Source organism: Scyliorhinus canicula, chromosome 8 (assembly GCF_902713615.1).
Source record: "Scyliorhinus canicula chromosome 8, sScyCan1.1, whole genome shotgun sequence".
Taxonomy (NCBI): Eukaryota; Metazoa; Chordata; class Chondrichthyes; order Carcharhiniformes; family Scyliorhinidae; genus Scyliorhinus; species Scyliorhinus canicula.
In genome coordinates, this window is record NC_052153.1 from 67,315,882 (window position 1) to 67,337,863 (window position 21,982).

General features: G+C 42.2%; 1 protein-coding gene across 2 annotated transcripts in view; it reads left to right on the forward strand.

Moving 5' to 3' along the window:
• Positions 1-21,982, forward strand: part of slc12a2 (solute carrier family 12 member 2) — a 267,674-nt gene that overhangs the window by 88,692 nt on the left and 157,000 nt on the right. For both annotated transcript variants that reach the window (XM_038804704.1, XM_038804705.1), the window contains exons 2-3: positions 2,978-3,097; positions 14,707-14,782. In XM_038804704.1, the coding sequence (XP_038660632.1) occupies positions 2,978-3,097; positions 14,707-14,782 (196 nt within the window). The remainder of the gene's footprint in view (positions 1-2,977; positions 3,098-14,706; positions 14,783-21,982) is intronic.

Here is a 21,982-nt window from a genome sequence, read left to right on the forward strand (position 1 = left end):
ATATTTAATGATAAATCAGTAACATTTTTGCCTTTTTTGTTTTGAGAATATTTGTCAGATTCAATTTGGAAAGGAAATGTACAACATAACAACTCTGATTAATTTTTGTCACTGGCTGGTTTTCTAAACGTAAAATAAATTAACATGAGTAGCCCTCTAAAACAATAAGCTATAACCTAATTGGTTCAATTAAGCATTGTTCTAACATATGCAGTTAAATGACTGGCAATAAAGTGGAGCACATCTTACAAAGCGACAGTCTCTATCTAGAGTTATTGCTGATGGAAATACTGGATATCGAATTGTCAGAGGCAACATGAGCAAACACCCTTTTTGTTTGCACACAGTTATTTTTTCACAGGCGTTACAGGTGACGTCTGGATTTAACCAAGGCTTTGTTTGCGATCCTTTTATTTAAAAAAAAAATTAAATCTGGATATAGTTTGGTCATATTTGTATTGCGTGTGGGAGTACAGTGAATTATTGAATCTCAAAACTAAAGTTTTGTGTATATTGGAATGCTATCTCTTGGAAGCCTTGCAATTATTTAGAGCAGTGACGATATCTACCGACATGTAATGGCACATTGACGGTGTGCCACCAGTGTCCTTGGCTTAATTCAAAAGTGAGGTCACGTTTCTACTTCCAGCGTAACGGAGCAGCAATTCTGGATTTTTCTCTGGTCTTCTGGAGTCTGTGGAGTCGAGAAATAAATGCAACTTACATTGGCTAATGTTTTGTCATAACCCTGAGAGAGGATAGCTTGTTTGGACATGGCAGAAATGCAGGATCTGTATGGATCTTTAGTAAGAGGTATAATTATCATATTGTATGGCTATTTATTGGCATCCAATGCCGGACATGGCAACTTTTTTCTCTCCGGAAATGTCTATTTTATACTTTTTAATGAGGCAAAATTGTTTGCATGCCTCCTGTGCCAATGAGTGTTGGAAGGATAAAATCCGTTAATGACTGAAGTCACACACAAATTTCAAAGCATATCATGTGATGAACGTAGAAATTGATATATATATTTTGCAGTAATTCTTTAAAAGCTTGGGTTGAGGTATATATTTGTTGCTGTAATATTGTTAAAGAATCTAGGTTAAGGTACCCAGACTGTCTGCTAAAGCTGTAATTATGGAGCCATAAGAATGAGGTAATTATTAATTTTAACTATTTACTTGGTTACAGATAAAGGGCTAATGAAATATTGTTTTGAATGCTGGAGTTGAGCAGCAGTTTGATTTGGATTTGAGTCCAACATGACAGAAGTGTACTGGACTTGCTCTTGAAAGGAACTCTCAAAGTCTACACTGCTAAGCGAGTAACCTGTTTATGAACTTTATTTATAGGTGCCATTTGATCTGCATTGGGTTGCTTAATTGGAATTAGTGACAAGTAGATAGTAAGATACCAAGTCTCATATTTTTTATTTAAGAGCTTTACTGATAATTTGGGTAAGTGTTTAAATTAGGTCATCACTCCTGAGGTGTAGTCCTCCCAGTTCTATTCTGGTATACTAACAAATGTTGGGGTCTGGTCCGGTATCCTAACAACCAATAAATCACTTTGGTTTATGCTGGCATTTATGTCCTACTTGAGCCTTCTCCCACCCCATTTCATATAACTTTATTGGCACATGCAGATATTCCATTCTATTCTCCTTTTATACATTTTAGGGGAAACTAGATGAGCATAAAGACAAGCTAAAGAAGAATGGTCATTGTTCAAGATCAATCATTTTACCCTCTGGGTATTGCTGTAGGAATTATGTTATCACCTCTACATTTGGGAAATTCTAAAATGAAAAAATATTGGGCATAAATCTGTGACCTACCACTCTGTAGAAACATGAACATTTAGAGCACAGATTGAGACCATTTGGGCCGTTATGTGTACTTTTTTGATAAAGGAGTTCAGAGGTAATGTCATTTCACTGCTGTTTGTACCTGTATCTTCATCTGGTTCAATTTTGGCCTTGTCTCAACTGCTCTCTATAGCAAAGCATTCCATACTCCATAATTGTAATTTAGCTGAACCCTGCACTTCATTCTGCATCAATTTTAATTGGCATGATCATCATTGACTTCGCCACTGGAAGCAAGTCTCCTCTTGTTGGCCCCTTTCTTAATTTTAAAAATTCTCGTGGTGTTCTCTGCCCCAGTTGAAATAGTCCAAATATATCCTCAATGTGTCCTCATTTCCAACCTGAACAACCAACATTAACCCTAATTTCTAACAAGTTTTATATCTCTGCTCCACTCTCTCTATACTACACACCTAGATTTTTCTGTCTCTGTTCCACACTCTCTATACTGGACACCTAAATTTGTCTGAGAACCTCATGTGACACACCTTATGGAATAGATTCTGAACATCCAATGGCATATGCTTTATCTGTCCTCAAAAACGACTTGCACTTCTCAATCATGACTTGCTCTCATTAAACGTGCACTTGATGACGCCAATCAAATTTTGCATTCTGAGTTTGCACATAACAGTTGTTTGATTAACAGGTTACTTGGTTCATTCTCTTTTTTTTTAATAAGGTTATTGCCTTGGCTACAATTTCTTTCAGAAACTTGGCTCCTTCCCTTTTCTGTCTGTATGCCAACTCGGATCCTGTACCATAATTTAATACTGACCAGAAACAACATTGAAGCTCTGATCTTACCGAATGACACAGTCGGTTTAATGTACGGTTTATTCCTGCTAACTATATCATCATGTTCTTTCATTCACTTCTTGCATTCACTTCAATGTAATGGCAGAAATTGAAAAACTAGTGCCAGCACATTGCGCAATTTGTTTTTTTTCTTTTAAATTCAATAATTGACTTGTAAGATAAATTTCCAGGTAATTTGAAAACTTCATGCCAAATATTGTTTTGGACACCTGAGCGTGAATTTTATGAGTAGTATAATATTTGAAGTGGAAGGCAATACAACTGAAACCTTTCTGGCTTGCTTTTCAGGAGCCTTTTGAGGATGGCTATGTAAATGGTGATGAAACCAGTCCAGCTGAGGAGGCTGTGTCAAAGCACATTGCTGACAATAAAGGTGTTGTAAAGTTTGGCTGGGTTAAAGGTGTTCTGGTAAGTGAATTAGCGATTCTATTAATCAGTGGAATTTTTTGTACATTTATTCATGAGATGTGGGTGGCACTGTCTTAGCCAGCATTTATTGCCCATCCCTAATTCCCCTCTGAGGTGACTCCGATATCTAATCGTAACAGCTAGCACAATTAGGGAGGGTTTAAATTAATGTGGCAGGGGGATGGGAACTAATGCAGGAAGTCAGAGGGTAGTAAAGAAAGGATAGAAACAAAAGTCAGTAAGGAGAAAAGTGGGAGGCAGGGAAACGGATTGAACTGCATTTATTTCAATGCAAGAGACCTAACCGGCAAGGCAGATGAACTCAGGACATGGACAGGTTCATGGGACTGGGATATTATAGCTATTACTGAAACATGGCTAAAGGAGGGGCAGGACTGGCACCTCAATGTTCCAGGGTACAGATGCTATAGGAAAGATAGAACTGGAGGCAGGAGAGGAAGGGAAGTTACATTTTTGATTAGAGACAGTATCACGGCAGTACAGAGAGAGGATATATCTGAGGGTTCGCCCACTGAGTCTATATGGGTGGAACTGTAAAATAAGAAGGGTGAGATCACTTTTTGAGGACTGTACTATAGACCCCAAATAGTCAGTGGGAAATTGAGAAGCAAATATGTAAGGAGATTACAGATAGCTGCTGGAAAAATAGAATGGTAATAATAGGGGATTTTAACTTTCCCAACATTAACTGGGACAGCCATAGCACTAAGGGTTTGAATGGAGAGAAATTTATTGAGTGCATTCAGGAAGAATTCCTCATTCAATATGTGGATGGCCTGACTAGAGAGGGGGCAAAACTGACCACCTCTTGGGGAATAAGGAAGGGCAGGTGATGAAAGTGTTAGTGAGGTATCACTTTTAGTAAGTGACCATAATTCCAATAGTTTGAAGATCGCTATGTAGAATGATAGTTCTGGCCCAGAAGTTAAAATACGAAATTGGGGCAAAGCCAATTTCGAGTGTATTAGGGAGGAACTTTCAAAAGTTGATTGGGGGTGACTAATTACAGGTAAAGGGACAGCAGGTAAGTGGGAGTCTTTCAAAAAGATGTTAACTAGGCTTTAGGGTGAGCACATTCTTAGAGTGAAGGGTAAGGCTGGTAGAAGGAGGGAACCCGAGATGGCTCGAGATATTGAGGCCATTGTCAAAAGGAAGAAGGAGGCAAATGACGTGCATAGGCACCAGGGATCAAATGGATCCCTTGAGTAAAGGGCTTGTTGGAGTAGAGTTGAGAGAGAAATCAGGAGGACAAAAAGGGGACATGAGATTGTCTTGGCAGATGAGGGCAAAGAAAAATCCAAAGAGCTTTTACAGATACAGAAAGGGTAAAAGGGTGACTAAGAAGAGGGTAGGGCCTCTTGAGGATAAACAATGTCACCTATGTGCAGATCCACTCTGGATGGGAGAGGTCCAAAATGAATATTTCTAGTCAGTATTCACTGTTGAGAAAGGCACGAATGTTAGGGAAATTGGGGAAATAAAAAGTGATTGTCTTGAGGAGTGTACATCTTACAGAGAAGGAGGTGTTGAAGATATTAAAGCGCATCATGATAGATAAATCTATTGTGATGAAATGTATGACAGGATGTTGTGGGAAGCTTTGGAGGAAAGGTTAAGGGGGGGTGGTTGGGTTATGGGTATAGGGTGGATACGTGGGTTTGAGTAGGGTGATCATTGCTCGGCACAACATCGAGGGCCGAAGGGCCTGTTCTGTGCTGTACTGTTCTATGTTCTATGACACTGCCGGCCCCCTAGCTGAGATAGTTGAATCATCGACAACCACAGGAGAGGTGCCTGAAGATTGGAGGGTAGCAAATGTTGTGCCAAGGTTTAAGAAGGGCTGTAGGGATAAATCTGTGAACTTCAGACCGGTACTTCTGTAATGGGTGAGTTGTAAGAAGGTATTCTGAGGGACAGGATCTACTGGCATTTAGACAGGCAAGGGCTGATTAGGGAATGTCAGCAAGGCTTTGTAAGGGAAAAGTCATGTTTCACAAATTTGATTGAATTTTTTTGAAGGGGTAACCAAGAAGGTAGATGAGGGCAGTGTAGTCGACGTTGTTTACATGGACTTCAACAAGGTCTTTGACGAACCACCCCATGGTAGGTTGTTGCAAAAGGTTAAATCTCATGGAATCCAGGGTGAGGTAGGCAATTGGATACAAAATTGGCTTGGAGACCAAAGCCAAAGGGTCGTTTTGGAGGGTTGTTTTTCAAACTGGACGCCTGTGACCAGCAGTGTGCTTCAGGGATGGGTGCTGGTCCACTGCTATTTGTTCTATATATTCATGATTTGGAGGAGGCATGGTTAGTAAGTTTGCAGATGACACCAAGATTTGTGGCACAGTGGATTGTGAAGAAGGTTATTTAAGATTGCAACAGGATCTTGACCAATTGGGCCAGTAGGCTGATGAATGGCAGGTGGAGTTTAATTTGGATAAAGGTGAGGTGATGCATTTTTGTAGGTTAAATCTGGGCAGGACCTACTTGGTTAATGGTAGGGAGTTGGGGAGAGTTACAGAATAAAGAGATCTAGGGGTACAGCTTCATAGCTCCTTGAAGGTGGAGGCGCAGGTGGACAGGGTGCAGAAGAAGGCATTCAGCATGCTAGGTTTTATTTGTCAGAGTATTGAAAACAGGAGTTGGGACGTTTAGTTGAAGTTGTGCAAGACATTGATACGACCACACATGGATTACTGTGTTCCGTTCTGGTCACCCTATTATAGGAAGGATATTGTTAAACTGGAAAGAGTGCAGAAGAGATTTACAAGGATGCTACCAGGACTTGATGGCCTGAGCTATAAGGAGACGCTTGATAGGCTAGGACCTTTTTCCCTGGAGCGTAGGAGGCTTAGGGGTGAACTTAGAGGTCTATAAAATAACGAGGAACATTGATGAGGTAGATAGTCAACATCTTTTCTCAAAGGTAGAGGAGTCTAGAACTAGAGAGCATAAGTTTTTTAAGGTGAGGGGGGGAGAAATTCAGCAGAGACCAGAGGGGCCATTGTTTTCACACTAGGGTGGTGAGTAACTGGAATGGGCTGCCAGAGGCAGTGGTAGACATGGGTACAATTTTTTTCCTTTCTAAAAAACAGTTAGACAGTTACATTGGCAGGGTAGGTATAGAAGGATATGGGCCAAATGTGGGCAAGTGGGACTAACTTAGTGATAGAAACTGGGCGACATGGACAAGCTGGGCCGAAGGGCCTGTTTCCATGCTGTAAACATCTCTGATTCTATGACTGTATTTGAGACTTAGTTTTGTTTTGAGCACTTTGATCTGACTGCTTGCTGTTCGGGTTTTAGAAGACTTTAGAAGGATACTAAATATATAATACAGATACAGCTTTGAGCACCTTCAGCTGCTAAATGGCCAGCTACCAACAAAATGCCTCTAATATTTGCCTCTTTGAGGATGACTTCCTTTTGCATGACCGATAATTTCTGGACTTGGAACAACCATATTCTCTTCAGGACAAAAAATCCAATGCGGAGGTTCATGTTGAGCTGCTACCTTTTAACCCACTTTCTACTCCCATCATGATGTGACTGAGTAGGAAAAATAAAAGCAGAAATCTCTTCTGAAGAGATCATGTCCAAGGGAATTAAATTAAAGTTGGTTTTTGCATTATTTTACACGAGCTATGTTTTACTTTCTACGGATTTCCGTTTTAAATATAAATTTATTATAGGATTGTGGGATGTATCAACGAGGAAAGATAAACACTTTTAAATCCTAGAAAACGGCATTTATATAGCATCTTGCACATCACGTCATTCAGCCAATGAAGTTCCGTTGAAATACAGTCACTGATATCTTTAGTTAAACATGTGCATCAATTTTGTAAACCACAATGGGCTAAGTGACTGTTGTGAGAGAAATGTTGGCCAGGGCACAGAGCACCCCCTTCTTGAAGTGCCATCCAACTCTTTATTTCCACTTAATTAAGCCAAGCCAAAAGCATTGCAACGGGTTAGATAGCCTGGCATCGACCTAGACAACAGAAATGACGATGGCAGACCAAGCCCTACCAATCCTGCAAAGTCTAACTCCTGGGGCGAGCTGTCCCACAGACTAGTCTAACAATGGAATTCATTTTGTGGCAAATGTGAAATTGTTTATTTTGGAAGAAAGAATGAGAGGGAAGATTATTATTTAAAAGGAGAGACTTCAGAAAACTAGCACAAATGGACTTTGGGGTCCTTGTTCGTGAAGCCCAGAAAGCTAGCATACAGATGCAGAAGGTACTAGGGAAGGCAAATGGAATGCTGCCCTTATTTCAAGGCGACATGAATGTAAAAGTAGAGGTGTTGCGGCAACTGTACAAGATATTCGTGAGGCCACTGCATACAATTTTGGTCCCTTATTTAAGGAAAGATATATTATCATTGGAGGCAGTATGGAGAAGGTTTACTGGGGTATGGAGGGATTGCTGTATGAGGAAAGATTAAACATGATTGGTCTGTACTCCTTAGAGTTCAGAAGAATGAGCGGTGACATGAATGAAACATATAAGGTTCTTATGAGGTTGGACAGGGTAAATGTTGGGAGGATGTTTCCACTCCTGGGAGACTAATACCAGAGCTCATAGACGAAGAATAAGGGGGTACTCATTGAAGATTGATTTGAAGAAGGATTTCTTCGGAGTGGTGAATCTTTGGAATTCTTTACCTCCGGAAGCTCTGGTTTCAAGGCTGAAATCGATAGGTTTTTAATCAGTTGGGGAATTGAGGGTTACGAGGAGAAGGAGGGAAAGTGGACTTAGTGAGTGTTAGATCAGCCATGATATTAAATGGTGGAGCAGGCTCAAAGGGCTGAATGGCCTACTCCTTTTCCCATTTCTTTTGGTTTTCTAGCCTGACATTAAAAGATAATGGAACAATTATATCTCTGACACAATCATCACTGTCCCTGGGTAGGACCTAGTCTACCAGTTGGACAGACCTACCAGAGGTGGTAGCACAGTGGTATAGGTCAGGCGGGAGTCCTTACCATTGACTCTGGACCCCATGAAGCCTTCTGTTGACTATTCCCTACCGACTCCCCTTAGCTGATGAATCGGTACTCCTCCATATCAAACACAATTTGGAGGAAGAGTTGAGGGTGGCAAAATACGGAATGTACTTTTGGTACTGGACTTCAGTCACCAAGAATGGCTCAGTACCACTATTAACCAAACTGTTCCAAAGGGCACAGCCACTAGACTGGGCCTGTAGAGATGGTGAGTAAACCAACAAAGGAGAAACCTACTTTACTTTCATCCTCCCTAATTTACCTACTGTAGATACCCCTACAATATTTTTTAGGGTAACTATCGCAGAGTACTTGTGTAGTCAAAATTCTGATTTTTGCATCGAGGATATCCTCCATCGTGTTGAGGTATCCTCAATGCAAAATGGGATAGATCTAGCAACTCCAACCTGGGCATCTATGAGGCACTATTAGCCATCGGATTTGTGTTTTATTTTAATTCATAAATTACCTTTATTGAATTCTGGATAATCAAAGTTCACATTTTTTAAAAAAACAAGAATGAAGTCCGACCTGATGTCTTGGGGAATAGTCAGTATCTTACCTGCAAATCAGCAACATATTTCAGAAGTATTGCATTACATTGGGCATGAAACCCAGCCTAAACATTTGTTAGCACAACGGCTAAACATGATGCACCACACATGCAGTTTAGTCCAATTCCTTTTTATGAAAGTTAAAAATGTATAAGTGGAAACTTCGGATCAAGCTAAAGCTAGTGCCTCACATTTCATGAACTAGAATAGTGTTATCACAACATTCTGCCCAACTATGCAGTTCTAATAGGATGCTTTCACTCACCTGATGATGGAGCTGCGCTCCGAAAGCTAGTGATTCGAAACAAACGTGTTGGAAGACTTCTTTCTAAAAATAAGGTGTTAACTTAGAAACTATCTCTCAACTGACTGCAGATGCTCTTGTTTTAATTACATGTTTTAATTACGTGTTTTAACTACTTGACCGCTGTGATTCTCTAGAATAGACTAAAAGACAGGTTTTAAAAAATTAACTGTTTTATTTGGTCAGCACAGGCTTGGAGGGTCGAAGGGCCTGTTCCTGTGCTGTACTTTTCTTTGTTATTTGTTCTTTATTTCGGAACACCCAAGTTTATTCTCAACAGCACCTACAGACACATGCTCAGAAATACACATACACGTGAGAATAGGTGATAACAAAAGAGATAGCATGCACTTTATTAGAATAGAATCCCTACAGTGCAGATGGAGGCCATGCGGCCCATCGAGTCTGCACGACGCTCCGAAAGAACACTCTACTAGGTTCACTACCCTGTCCTATTCCTGTAACATATTGATCATGGCCATTCCACCTAACCTGCACATCTTTGGACTGTGGGAGGAAACTGAAGCATTCAGAGAAAACCCACGCAGATGCGCGGGAGACTGTGCAAATTCCCAGCAGACGATCCCTCTCTTTTCCCCTCCTCTCCCCCCCCTCCCCCCCAGGCTGGAATTGAATCCAATTTCCTGGCGCTGTGAGGTAGCAAAGCTAACCACTGTGCCACCTTTTGAAATGGAAGTTTAAAATATTGCGGGTCTGATTCACTTTTCGATCACTGAAGGGATTTTGGGAGTCTTTGGCAACAAATTTGCATCAGTTTTCTATTTGTAGCAGTAGGTTTTGGGCTTTGCTCCAGTCTAGACCACTGTAGTGAAGATCTGGCTTGGTTTTCAAATCTGCAGGTACAATGCTCCAATTCTGTGCCTGTAAGTGAATTTTAGGTAAGATCTGACTTTGCTGAGCTGTATCTCTTCTGTCCCAAAGTAATTCGCTGGCTGGCTCACGCTAATAAATGTTCCTTATCATAGATCTTGGTATATAATTTAAAATTGTCCACACCAATGGCTGGTCATTGAGAAATATAAGTTTTTAAAAAAACTTTGAGCCAAGTCTTTTGCCTATTATGGAGAATCCTAGTGGACAAGAAATTGTCCATGTGAATGGTCCTAACTTCTAGCCTTGTGCAATTCCATGTGTATTGGCAGACAAAGGAGGTCCCCAGATGTCTTAACCCCATCTTATTTTGAAGGAAATTGTCCCATCTGCATTTTGTTTATGAAAGTAGTGTCCATTTTTCCATAAATCAATGGGTATAACTGCATAGGCATGGCAATCTGCAAAGCTACTATATAGGACAACTGGCATGCCGAGCAGCGGACGGCATATGCTGTTAGTCGGAGCTAAGTGATCCCATGTCCAACAGATCAAGTCTAACCTCTGTAAAATGTCAGATGGCGGTGGACAATTCAACTCACTGGAGGAGGAGGCACCACAAATATTCCTTTTCACAAATGGATGGGGAAGCTCAGCCATCCGTCCAAAAGACCAGGCTGAAGTATTTTCAACCATCTTTAGCCAGATGTGCAGAGTGGATAATCTAGCTCTGCCTCTTTCTGAGGTGCCCAGCATCACAGATGCCAGGCTTCAGCTAATTTGATACACTCCACGTGATATTAAGGAACTACTTGAGGCACTGGGTACTGAAAACCCTGTGGGCCCTGACAACATTCCGGCAATAATCCAAAACTAGCCGTGCCCCTTGCCAAGCTATACCAGTAGAGTTATTAGTAACTACCTGACAATGTGGAAAATTTCCCAAGTATGTCCAGTCTACAAAAACCATGACAAATCTAATTCAGCCAATTTCTGCCCCAAACGTCCACTATCAATCGTCAGCAAACAGATGGAAGTGGTTAACGATGGAGCTATTAAGCGGCATTTACTCTGCAATAACCTACTCACTGATGCTCAGTTTGGGTTCTGCCAGGGTCACTCCACTCCTAACCTCATTACAGTCTTGGCCTGAACATGGACAAAAGAGCTGAACTCTGGATGAGAGTGACTGTCTGACATTGAGGCAACATTGAACTGCGTGTGGGATCAAAGAGTCCTGGCAAAATCGAAGTCCATGAGAATCAGGGAAAAATATTCCACTGGTGGGAGTCATATCCAACACCAAGTAAGAAGGTTGGTGATTGATGGACATTGATAATCTCAATCCTAGGATATTGCTGCACGAGTTCCTCAGGGTAGTGTCCCAGGCCCAACCACCTTCAGCTGCTTTATTAGCTATCTTCCCTCCATCGTAAGGTCAGAAGTGGTGATATTGGTTGGTGACTGCAAAATGTTTAGTATGTTCAGATACTGAAGCAGTCCATATCCATGTGTAGTAAGATCTGGACAACATTCAGGCTTGAGTTGACCAGTGGCAAGTAACAATTGCACCCACACAGGTTCCACGCAATGCCCATCTCCAACAAGAGAGAATCTAATTATTTCCCCATAACCTTCAATGGCATTATCAACGCTGAATCCTCAGTATCAACATCCTGGGGTTTATCATTGATCTGAAATTGAATTGGAGTAGCCATATAAATGTTGTGGCATAAGAAACCGGTCAGTGGCTGGGAATTCTGTGATGACTAACTCCCCTCCTGACTCCTCAAAGCTTGTGCTTCATCTACAAGGCACAAGTCAGGAATGTGATGGAATACACTCCAGTTGCCTGGACGAAGGCCGCTCCAATAACATTCAAGAAACTTGAAAACATCCAGAATCAAGCAGCCCGCTTGATCGGCACTACCTTAAACATTCACTCCCTCCACCACTATCTCTCAGTGGTAGCAGTATGTACTCCATTTACAAGATGCATTGCAGCAACTCCACAAGCCTACTTCAATAACACCATCCAAATCTTCAAACTCTTCCACCTAAAAGGACCAGGGCAGCAAATGCATGGGAACACAACCACCTGCAAGTTTCCCTCTACGTCATACACCATCCTGATCTGGGACTATATCACCATTACTTCCCTGTAATGGGTCAAAATCCTTGAATTCCCTCACCATCAGCACCATGGGTGTTTCAAAAGCACATGGGACTACAGTGGTTCACGAAGACGGCTTTCCACCATCTTCCCCAGGACAGTTAGAGATGGACAATAAATGAAGGTCACATGCTATGAAAGAATAAATTACGGTAGATGTGCGCTTCAGGTTTGTGTCTCTTGCCAAAATGCTAGTGTAGAACTTAATTTTTGTTTTCCACCATATCTCTTTTTTCTGTTCCTCTGTTTTTTGCAACAAGTGCAGCTATTCAATTATTTTGTAAAGTTTTCAGCAGCACAATCCTTTCCAACATGTTATACACTGCGTCATTCACCCTGGTCTACCTAACTGCAGACCACAACTACTCTACCTGGCTCAGGGGTTGCCACACAAATGTGGCAGATATCACCCAGAAGTCATGAGAATTATTTCTGGAACATTGAGACCAGCACAACTCTAGTGGCTTCTTGTGTTACTGCACATTGAACCTCCTAATGTCTGAAGGAAAAACATCCTCCAAGGACACCTAATAAAGCAATCCTGCTGAAAATAAAGCATCACTTTGCAATCATGTTGCCCGAACTGGAATACACTCCACATCCTAGCAACTAATGACAGCCAACCTCATGACTGGCTGACTGCAAACATCACCAATTGCAACCTGCTAACTGACCAGAGTGTAGTGAAGCACAGGTTTCACTCCGGGAGAAATCTGAAAACCCTCAATTGGTTGAGTACGGACCAGAGAAGATGTGGCCGCTTGCTCCGTGATTGTAAAATGAGAATACCTGAAATTGTGACTTTGACCATCGAAGCCAGACCATTGCCCATATACTGAACTTAAACCCTGAGAGATCCATCCCTGATGGCATCACTGGGTGCACAGATTTTAGTGACTTGAGGTCTACCTTTCAACAGCCATCCTAACACTATCTACCAGTATGGTCTTCCCCTCTTCCCCCTACAGGGACATTCAAACATGTTGTTCAATATAGGCCTTATACTGCCTATGGATAAAAGGAAGAAAAATGCACCAAGAATTTTCTTGCACACTATTTTGCAAATATTTCCTCCCTTTAAAGGGCATTAGTGAAGCAGGTGGGTTTTACAACACTCTGGTACTGATGTGGTCACCGGTTCCAGAATATTAACTTGGGTGTAATTCATTGAATTTAAATTCTCTGATTGCATAATGGGATTTAAACTCTCGTCCTCTTAAATTATTAATCCAGGCCTCTGCATTACAAATCCTGTGAGATAAAAATGCTTCTGTCTCCTAAAGTAGGAAATGTTGTGTAACATTCAGTGAACAGATAAGTGTTCGAAACAAAAACAGAAAATGCTGGATGAACAGGTCTGGCAGCATCTGTGGAGAGAGAATCAAGGGTTATCAAAATTTGTGTGGCGTACATGTTACTTGCCACTTATCAGCTCAAGCCTGGATATTGTCATGGTCTTGCTGCATTTGCACATGGACTGCTTCAGTATCTGAGGAGTCGCAAATGTTGCTGAAAATTGTGTAATCATCTGCACTCTGACATTATGATGGAAGGATGTTCATTGATGAAGCAGCTGAAAATGGTTGGGCCTAGGACTTGACTCTGCGAAACTCCTGTAGTGATATTCTGGAACTGAAATGATTCGCCTCCAACAACCACAACCACCTCCCTTTGTGTTGGGTATGACTCCAACCCATCAGAGTTTCCCCCCTCAATTCCCATTGACTCCAGTATTGTTAGGGTTCCTTAATGCCATACTTTATCAAATGCTGCCTTGATGTTGAGGACAGTCACCAGGGCCGGAATTCTCCCCTACCCGGCCGGCGGGGGGTCCCGGCAGGACGGACTGGCGTGAATCACTCTAGTGTCGGGCCTCCCCAAAGGTGCGGAATTCTCCGCACCTTTTAGGGGCCAAACCCTCACATTGAGGGGTTAGGCCCGCGCCAGAGTGGCTCCCGCTCCGCTGGCCGGCTGGGGCCGAAAGGCCTTCGCCAGCCGGCGGATGTTCGCGCGTGTGCCAGTGCATCAGCCATGGCGGGGCGGAAGAAAAAGAGTGCCCCCACGGCGCACTCCTGGCACATATTCATCCCTCATTCAATATCAGCCAAGCATTATTTGTTCATTTTATCACATCGCTGTTTGTGGGAACTTGCTGTATGCAAATTGGCTGCCATGTTTCCTACAATATAACACTGAGTGCACATCAAAATAATACTTCATTGGCTGCAAAGCACTTTGAGACGTCTAATGGACATGAAAGTTGTGATATGAATTCCAATCTCCTTTTTCTTTCAAATCAATTGTGTAGTTGATGCCCATATTTTCTACTATTTTGCTGCCTGTTGAATGAATAACAATTTCTATTTATATAAAGACTTTTAAATATAAGGAGATATTAGGCCCAATGACTAAATGCTTGGACAAAGATCACAGTTTTAAGGAGTGTCTTAAAAATGGAAATGGAGAGGTGTAGGGAGGGTGTTCCAGAGCTTGGGGCTTGGGCAGCTGAGGGCATGGCCACCATTGCTTGAGCAATTAATATCGGGCCATAATTGGAGAAAAATTATACCATTGAGTCGTACAATTTTAAATGCAGTTAAGAAGGAAATTTGAGATTTTGCTGCATGGCTGTCACTGGTAAGAATTTGGAATATGTAATTATCAACCTTTGTATTTTCTCCCTCTCTCGCATAACCTTTCCCTATCCACTAGGTACGATGTATGCTAAATATTTGGGGTGTGATGCTCTTCATCCGTTTGACATGGATTGTTGGCCATGCTGGCATAGGTATGTGGAAAAGTTCTTTGCACTGATCTTTCTGTTGATTAGTATTTTTCTGTGCACTAGCATTTAAATGAGGATTTCACCTTTGTGTTGAATGCTAATTCACAAGTTAGATGGTTCAATCATTTGCCGTAGTGCGTTGAATGTAACATATGGCTGTCTTCTGTCCTGATCTTCATTAAATCCTAGGTGTTGAAACTGAGCATATTTTACAGTTTGCAGTGAAATACTTAACTCTTCTTGTCGCAACTATCTTCAAATTAACTAGTTCATGGGAATTTTTATACCCAAGTATCTTGCAGCTCTTGAATAATGGCCATTTGGCATGTTTATAAACGTTGTTCTTTCCATACCTGTGTCCGGGCATAACTGCATGCTTTGCTTTCTGTTCTAAAGATTCATCTTCATCTTTGTAAGTTAGCATCAAAAGTACCTGACTGTCAAGCTATCTAAATATGCAAGGTGATTTATTTATAAACTGAATATAAAAAATTGTCTGGGCAAGTTTAACCTTTCCCTTGAACTGTTATGGAAAACAAGTTTGTTTGTTCTCTAGAATATTTCTTTTAATTTATGTTGTGTTGCTGTCAGCCCCTATTTTGAAATAATCCAATTCGAGAAACTTTCCGAGGCAAAGCGGAGTTTTGTAGCTCATTAGATCCAGCGTTGCAACCGGTTTAACAATGAAGGTTCTGCTCGTATGCAAAGTACTGAAGCTATTGATCCACATTTTAATTAATAATCTTTGTTGGCAAGATGGTCGGATATTTATGTTTGGACAAAAACTTTAATGTAAAGGAGGTATTTTGGAACAGTATATTTAAAGTTCAGTGCTCTGGTGTGGGAATGATTCCTCCACAGGACAGGAACGCTGTTCCAATTTTGATAGTTGAATTTATGTCCTTTTTTTATTCCATCTTGGTGTCAGAGGACGTGAGAATTGCAAATCTTACACCCATGTTCAAAAAAGGGTGCAAGGATAAGCCCAGAAACTGCAGGCCCATCAGTTGTATCTTGGTGGTGGGAAAGCTTTTTCTGCCACTTATTTTTATTCATTCATGGGATGTGGGCATCTCTGGCTGGACCAGCATTTATTGCCCTTCAACGGAGTGGCTTGCCAATTTAGAGAGCATTTAAGAGTCAATCACATTGCTGTAGAATTTGGAGTCACATGCCAGCAGGATACCCTTCCCTAAAGGATATTAGCAAATCAGATGGGTTTCAATTCAATATTTTTATTGAATTCACATTCTACCATATGTTGTGGTGGGATTCAAACCCAGATCCCCAAAGCATTAGCCGGAGTCTCTGGGTTACTAGTTTAGGAACAATTCCACTACAGCACTTCCCCTGCCAATACAGCACTTCCCCTGCCAATATGAAGTGATTAAGGAAAATCAGTACAGATTTGTTAAGGGAAACTCTTTGAATAGTCACCTGACTTAGCTACAGCAAAATAAGTAAATAAATCATAAGTGGGTGTTTAGAAGCCCAGACCATTATCTAATTTCCTTTTGGAAAATAATTGCTGTTGAAAAATTATTATTAAAAGAGGTAAATTAAGCCATGGGGTACGGGCCTCTGGCACGGAGTCTGTCCCTGTTGCTCAGAAGGGAAGTGGGGAAAGGAGTAGAACATTAGTAATTGGGGACTCAATAGTCAGGGGCACAGATAGGAGATTTTGTGGGAGCGAGAGAGACTCACGTTTGGTATGTTGCCTCCCAGGTGCAAGGGTACGTGATGTCTCGGATCGTGTTTTCCGGGTCCTTAAGGGGGAGGGGGAGCAGCCCCAAGTCATAGTCCATATTGGCACTAACGACATAGGTAGGAAAGGGGACAAGGATGTCAGGCAGGCCTTTAGGGAGCTAGGATGGAAGCTCGGAGCGAGAACAAACAGAGTTGTTATCTCTGGGTTGTTGCCCGTGCCACGTGATAGTGAGACGAGGAATAGGGAGAGAGAGCAATTAAACACGTGGCTACAGGGATGGTGCAGGCGGGAGGGATTCAGATTTCTGGATAACTGGGGCTCTTTCTGGGGAAGGTGGGACCTCTATAGACAGGATGGTCTACATCTGAACCTGAGGGGCACCAATATCCTGGGGGGGAGATTTGTTAGTGCTCTTTGGGGGATTTAAACTAATTCAGCAGGGGCATGGGAACCTGGATTATAGTTTTGGGGTACGGGAGATTGAGCGTATAGAGGTCAGGAGCACAGATTTGACTTCGCAGGAGGGTGCCAGTGTTCAGGTAGGTGGTTTGAAGTGTGTCTACTTCAATGCCAGGAGTATACGAAATAAGGTAGAGGAACTGGCAGCATGGGTTGGTACCTGGGATGTTGTGGCCATTTCAGAGACATGGATAGAGCAGGGACAGGAATGGTTGTTGCAGGTTCCGGGGTTTAGGTGTTTTAGTAAGCTCAGAGAAGAGGGCAAAAGAGGGGGAGGTGTGGCGCTGCTAGTCAAGGACAGTATTACGGTGGCGGAAAGGATGCTAGATGGAGACTCTTCTTCTGAGGTAGTATGGGCTGAGGTTAGAAACAGGAAAGGAGAGGTCACCCTGTTGGGCGTTTTCTATAGGCCACCAAATAGTTCTAGGGATGTAGAGGAAAGGATGGCGAAGATGATTCTGGAAAAGAGCGAAAGTAACAGGGTAGTTGTTATGGGAGACTTTAACTTTCCAAATATTGACTGGAAAAGATATAGTTCGAGTACATTAGATGGGTCGTTCTTTGTACAATGTGTGCAGGAGGGTTTCCTGACACAATATGTTGACAGGCCAACAAGAGGCGAGGCCACATTAGGTGTTAGATCTGGAGGTAGGTGAGCACTTTGGAAACAGTGACCATAATTCGGTGACCTTTACATTAGTGATGGAAAGGGATAAGTATACCCCGCAGGGCAAGAGTTATAGCTGGGGGAAGGGCAATTATGATGCCATTAGACATGACTTCGGATGTGTAGGTTGGAGAAGTAGGCTGCAAGTGTTGGGCACACTGGATATGTGGAGCTTGTTCAAGGAACAGCTAATGCGTGTTCTTGATAAGTACGTACCAGTCAGGCAGGGAGGAATGGGTAGAGCGAGGGAACCGTGGTTTACCAAAGAAGTGGAATCTCTTGTTCAGAGGAAGAAGGAGGCCTATGTGAAGATGAGGCGTGAAGTTTCAGTTGGGGCGCTTGATAGTTACAAGGAAGCGAGGAAGGATCTAAAGAGAGAGCTAAGACGAGCAAGGAGGGGACATGAGAAATCTTTGGCAGGTAGGATCAAGGAAAACCCAAAAGCTTTCTATAGGTATGTCAGGAATAAAAGAGTGACTAGGGTAAGAGTAGGGCCAGTCAAGGACAGTGGTGGGAAGTTGTGTGTGGAGGCTGAGGAGATAAGCGAGATACTAAATGAATATTTTTGTCAGTATTCACTCAGGAAAAAGATAATGTTGTGGAGGAGAATGCTGAGACCCAGGCTATTAGAATAGATGGCATTGAGGTGCATAGGGAAGAAGTGTTGGCAATTCTGGACAAGGTGAAAATAGATAAGTCCCCGGGGCCTGATGGGATTTATCCTAGGATTCTCTGGGAAGCCAGGGAAGAGATTGCTGAGCCTTTGGCTTTGATTTTTATGTCATCATTGGCTACAGGAATAGTGCCAGAGGATTGGAGGGTAGCAAATGTGGTCCCTTTGTTCAAGAAGGGAGTAGAGATAACCCCGGTAACTATAAGCCGGTGAGCCTCACGTCTGTTGTGGGTAAAGTCTTGGAGAGGATTATAAAAGATACGATTTATAATCATCTAAATAGGAATAATATGATTAGGGATAGTCAGCATGGTTTTGTGAAGGGTAGGTCATGCCTCACAAACCTTATCGAGTTCTTTGAGAAGGTGACTGAACAGGTAGACGAGGGTAGAGCAGTTGATGTGGTGTATATGGATTTCAGTAAAGCGTTTGATAAGGTTCCCCACGGTCGGCTATTGCAGAAAATACGGAGGCTGGGGATCGAGGGTGATTTAGAGATGTAGATCAGAAATTGGCTAGTTGAAAGAAGACAGAGTGGTGGTTGATGGCAAATGTTCAGAATGGAGTTCAGTTACGAGTGGCGTACCACAAGGATCTGTTCTGGGGCCGTTGCTCTTTGTCATTTTTATAAATGACCTAGAGGAGGGCACAGAAGGTTGGGTGAGTAAATTTGCAGACGACACTAAAGTCGGTGGAGTTGTAGACAGTGCGGAAGGATGTTGCAGGTTACAGAGGGACATAGATAAGCTGCAGAGCTGGGCTGAGAGGTGGCAAATGGAGTTTAATGTAGAGAAGCGTGAGGTGATTCACTTTGGAAAGAAAAACAGGAATGCGGAATATTTGGCTAATGGTAAAATTCTTGGCAGTGTGGATGAGCAGAGGGATCTCGGTGTCCATGTACATAGATCCCTGAAAGTTGCCACCCAGGTTGATAGGGTTGTGAAGAAGGCCTATGGTGTGTTGGCCTTTATTGGTAGAGGGATTGAGTTCCGGAGCCATGAGGTCATGTTGCAGCTGGACAAAATTCTGGTACGGCCACATTTGGAGTATTGCGTACAGTTCTGGAAGGACGTGGAAGCTTTGGAACGGGTGCAGAGGAGATTTACCAGGATGTTGCCTGGTATGGAGGGAAAATCTTATGAGGAAAGGCTGATGGACTTGAGGTTGTTCTCGTTAGAGAGAAGAAGGTTAAGAGGTGACTTAATAGAGGCATACAAAATGATCAGAGGGTTAGATAGGGTGGACAGTGAGAGCCTTCTCCCGCGGATGGAGGTGGCTAGCACGAGGGGACATAGCCTTAAATTGAGGGGTAATAGATATAGGACAGACGTCAGAGGTAGGTTTTTTACGCAAAGAGTGGTGAGGCCGTGGAATGCCCTACCTGCAACAGTAGTGACGTCGCCAACATTGATGGCATTTAAAAGTTTATTGGATAAGCATATGGATGATCATGGCATAGTGTAGGTTAGATGGCCTTTAGTTTTTGACTTCCCATGTCGGTGCAACATCGTGGGCCGAAGGGCCTGTACTGCGCTGTATCGTTCTATGTTCTAATGGTAATGTGGAGCAAGCTGTCAAGGCAGGGTATTAAACTAGATTTGAATAGAGGAAAGATATTGGTGCACACTTGCGGCAAATAGAACATACGGTGCAGAAGGAGGCCATTCAGCACATTGCGTCTGCACCGACCCACTTAAACCCTCATTTCCACCCTATCCCCGTAACCCAATAACCCCTCCTAACCTTTTTTGGACACTAAGGGCAATTTAGCGTGGCCAATCCACCTAACCTGCACATCTTTGGACTGTGGGAGGAAACCGGAGCACCCGGAGGAAACCCATGCAGACACGGGAGAAATGTGCAGACTCTGCACAAACAGTGACCCAGTGGGGAATCGACCCTAGTGCTGTGAAGCCACAATGCTAGCCACTGTGCTACCATGCTGCCCCTGTTTAATGGCCTGTTTATATAGTGTAACACATTGTGATATTAAAAATGTTGATGTTTTAGGGTGGTCCAATGGTTAGCACTGCTGCCTCACAGCGCCGAGGACCCAGGTTCGGTCCCGGACCCGGGCCACAGTCAGTGTGGAATTTGCACCTTCTCTCTGTCTACGTGGGTCTCACCCCCACAAATCAAAAGATGTGCAGGGTAGATGGATTGGCCACGCTAAATTAATTGCCACTTAATTGGGGAAAAATATCTTTAATGTTTTTAAAATCACTTGGATTCTTAAAGATTAGTTCCCACCATTGGTGGATATGTAGAAGTACAGGTTAGGAGAGAACATTTTGAGTAGTGTTGGGTAAGATTGGGGAGTAGTTTGTGTGAAATATTGCTCTGGATACAAAGTATGAAGAGATGCAAGCAAACAATGCTTGAATAAGTTTATCTTTTATTTCTTTTTTTTTAAATAAAGCTGATTTTAAGTAAAAATACAATATGGATGTTGGCAATGACACAACAATTACACATATTCAGAACTTCATATCATTATGTTTAACACCTTATTTCAAATTTGCAATTGGTTGTTATAAGAGTTCTGTCAGCCCTGCTGAAAATTTCTTGTAGATATTGGCTCATGTTCAAGAAACTTATTGATTCTAGTAGGCTCTATTTAAAATCAACGAATTGGCAAATGAGAAAAATACACCAGTCTCATCTGCGGTCATTAGCTTGGTTAACTAGAGCTTGGGTTTATGTTTGTGCGTCGTCCTCTCGGAGTCCACTCTTATTATAGTAGTTGGGACGTATTTTACATTATTAGCCATTTAACACCAAGATTTTAACATTAAGGTATGTTGCTCCCATCTTAATTGACACTTTAGTCCATCACAACTTTAATCTATGTAACCTATGGCCAAACCCTAACGACTTAACTATCCTTAACTATCTTGTCTAGTTAAATTATCTCATTTATTTGAATTGAACTTTTTATTGGATTAATATTTCAGTACATGCCTGATGTTCTGGGTGCACTGAATAGGAGCACCAATGTTTCGAATTGATCTTCAGCATCGTCATTAAATAAAGACACTCCACTTACGATCCATATCCATTTTATACTTTTGTTTTCATTTTAACCTTTTAATGCTTGCTCTAAAATTAAACCACATGGGTTCAAAATGTTGACAGCTGCAATCTAGGTAGTTTAACTTTAGATTTCCAGAGTGCAGTGGACGAGCATTGAGTTTCTTTCTATTATCTCCCAAAAAGTGGTGATTGGTTTTGTTCCACTTAGTCTTCCGGTTTCACATGCATGTGGCTACTCTGTGCATTTGAACCTCTACAAGATGAGTACCAGGAGGATATTGGGTGAGGGAGGGGCACGGAGGTACAAGATGAGTACCAGGAGGATATTGGGTGAGGGAGGGGCACGGAGGCAACTATGGTACCACATTTCCAGAGGCATTTGGTAAGGTGCCACGTCAAAGGATATTGCGGAAAACAAAAGCTGGATGTAACATATATTGGCATGGATAGAGGGTTGGCTAATCTAACAGAGCAAACAGAATAGAATTAAATGGGTCTTTTTCCAGTTGTCAAGATGTAAGGAGTGGTGTGTCACAAGGTTTGGTTTTTAAATTTGCTGATGACAAAACAACATAGGAAAGTAAGTTGTGAAGAGGACAGAAGGCTACAAAGGGTTAAGTGTGTGGGAAAATCCCGTACCAGCCTTCCTGAGCAGGTGCCGGA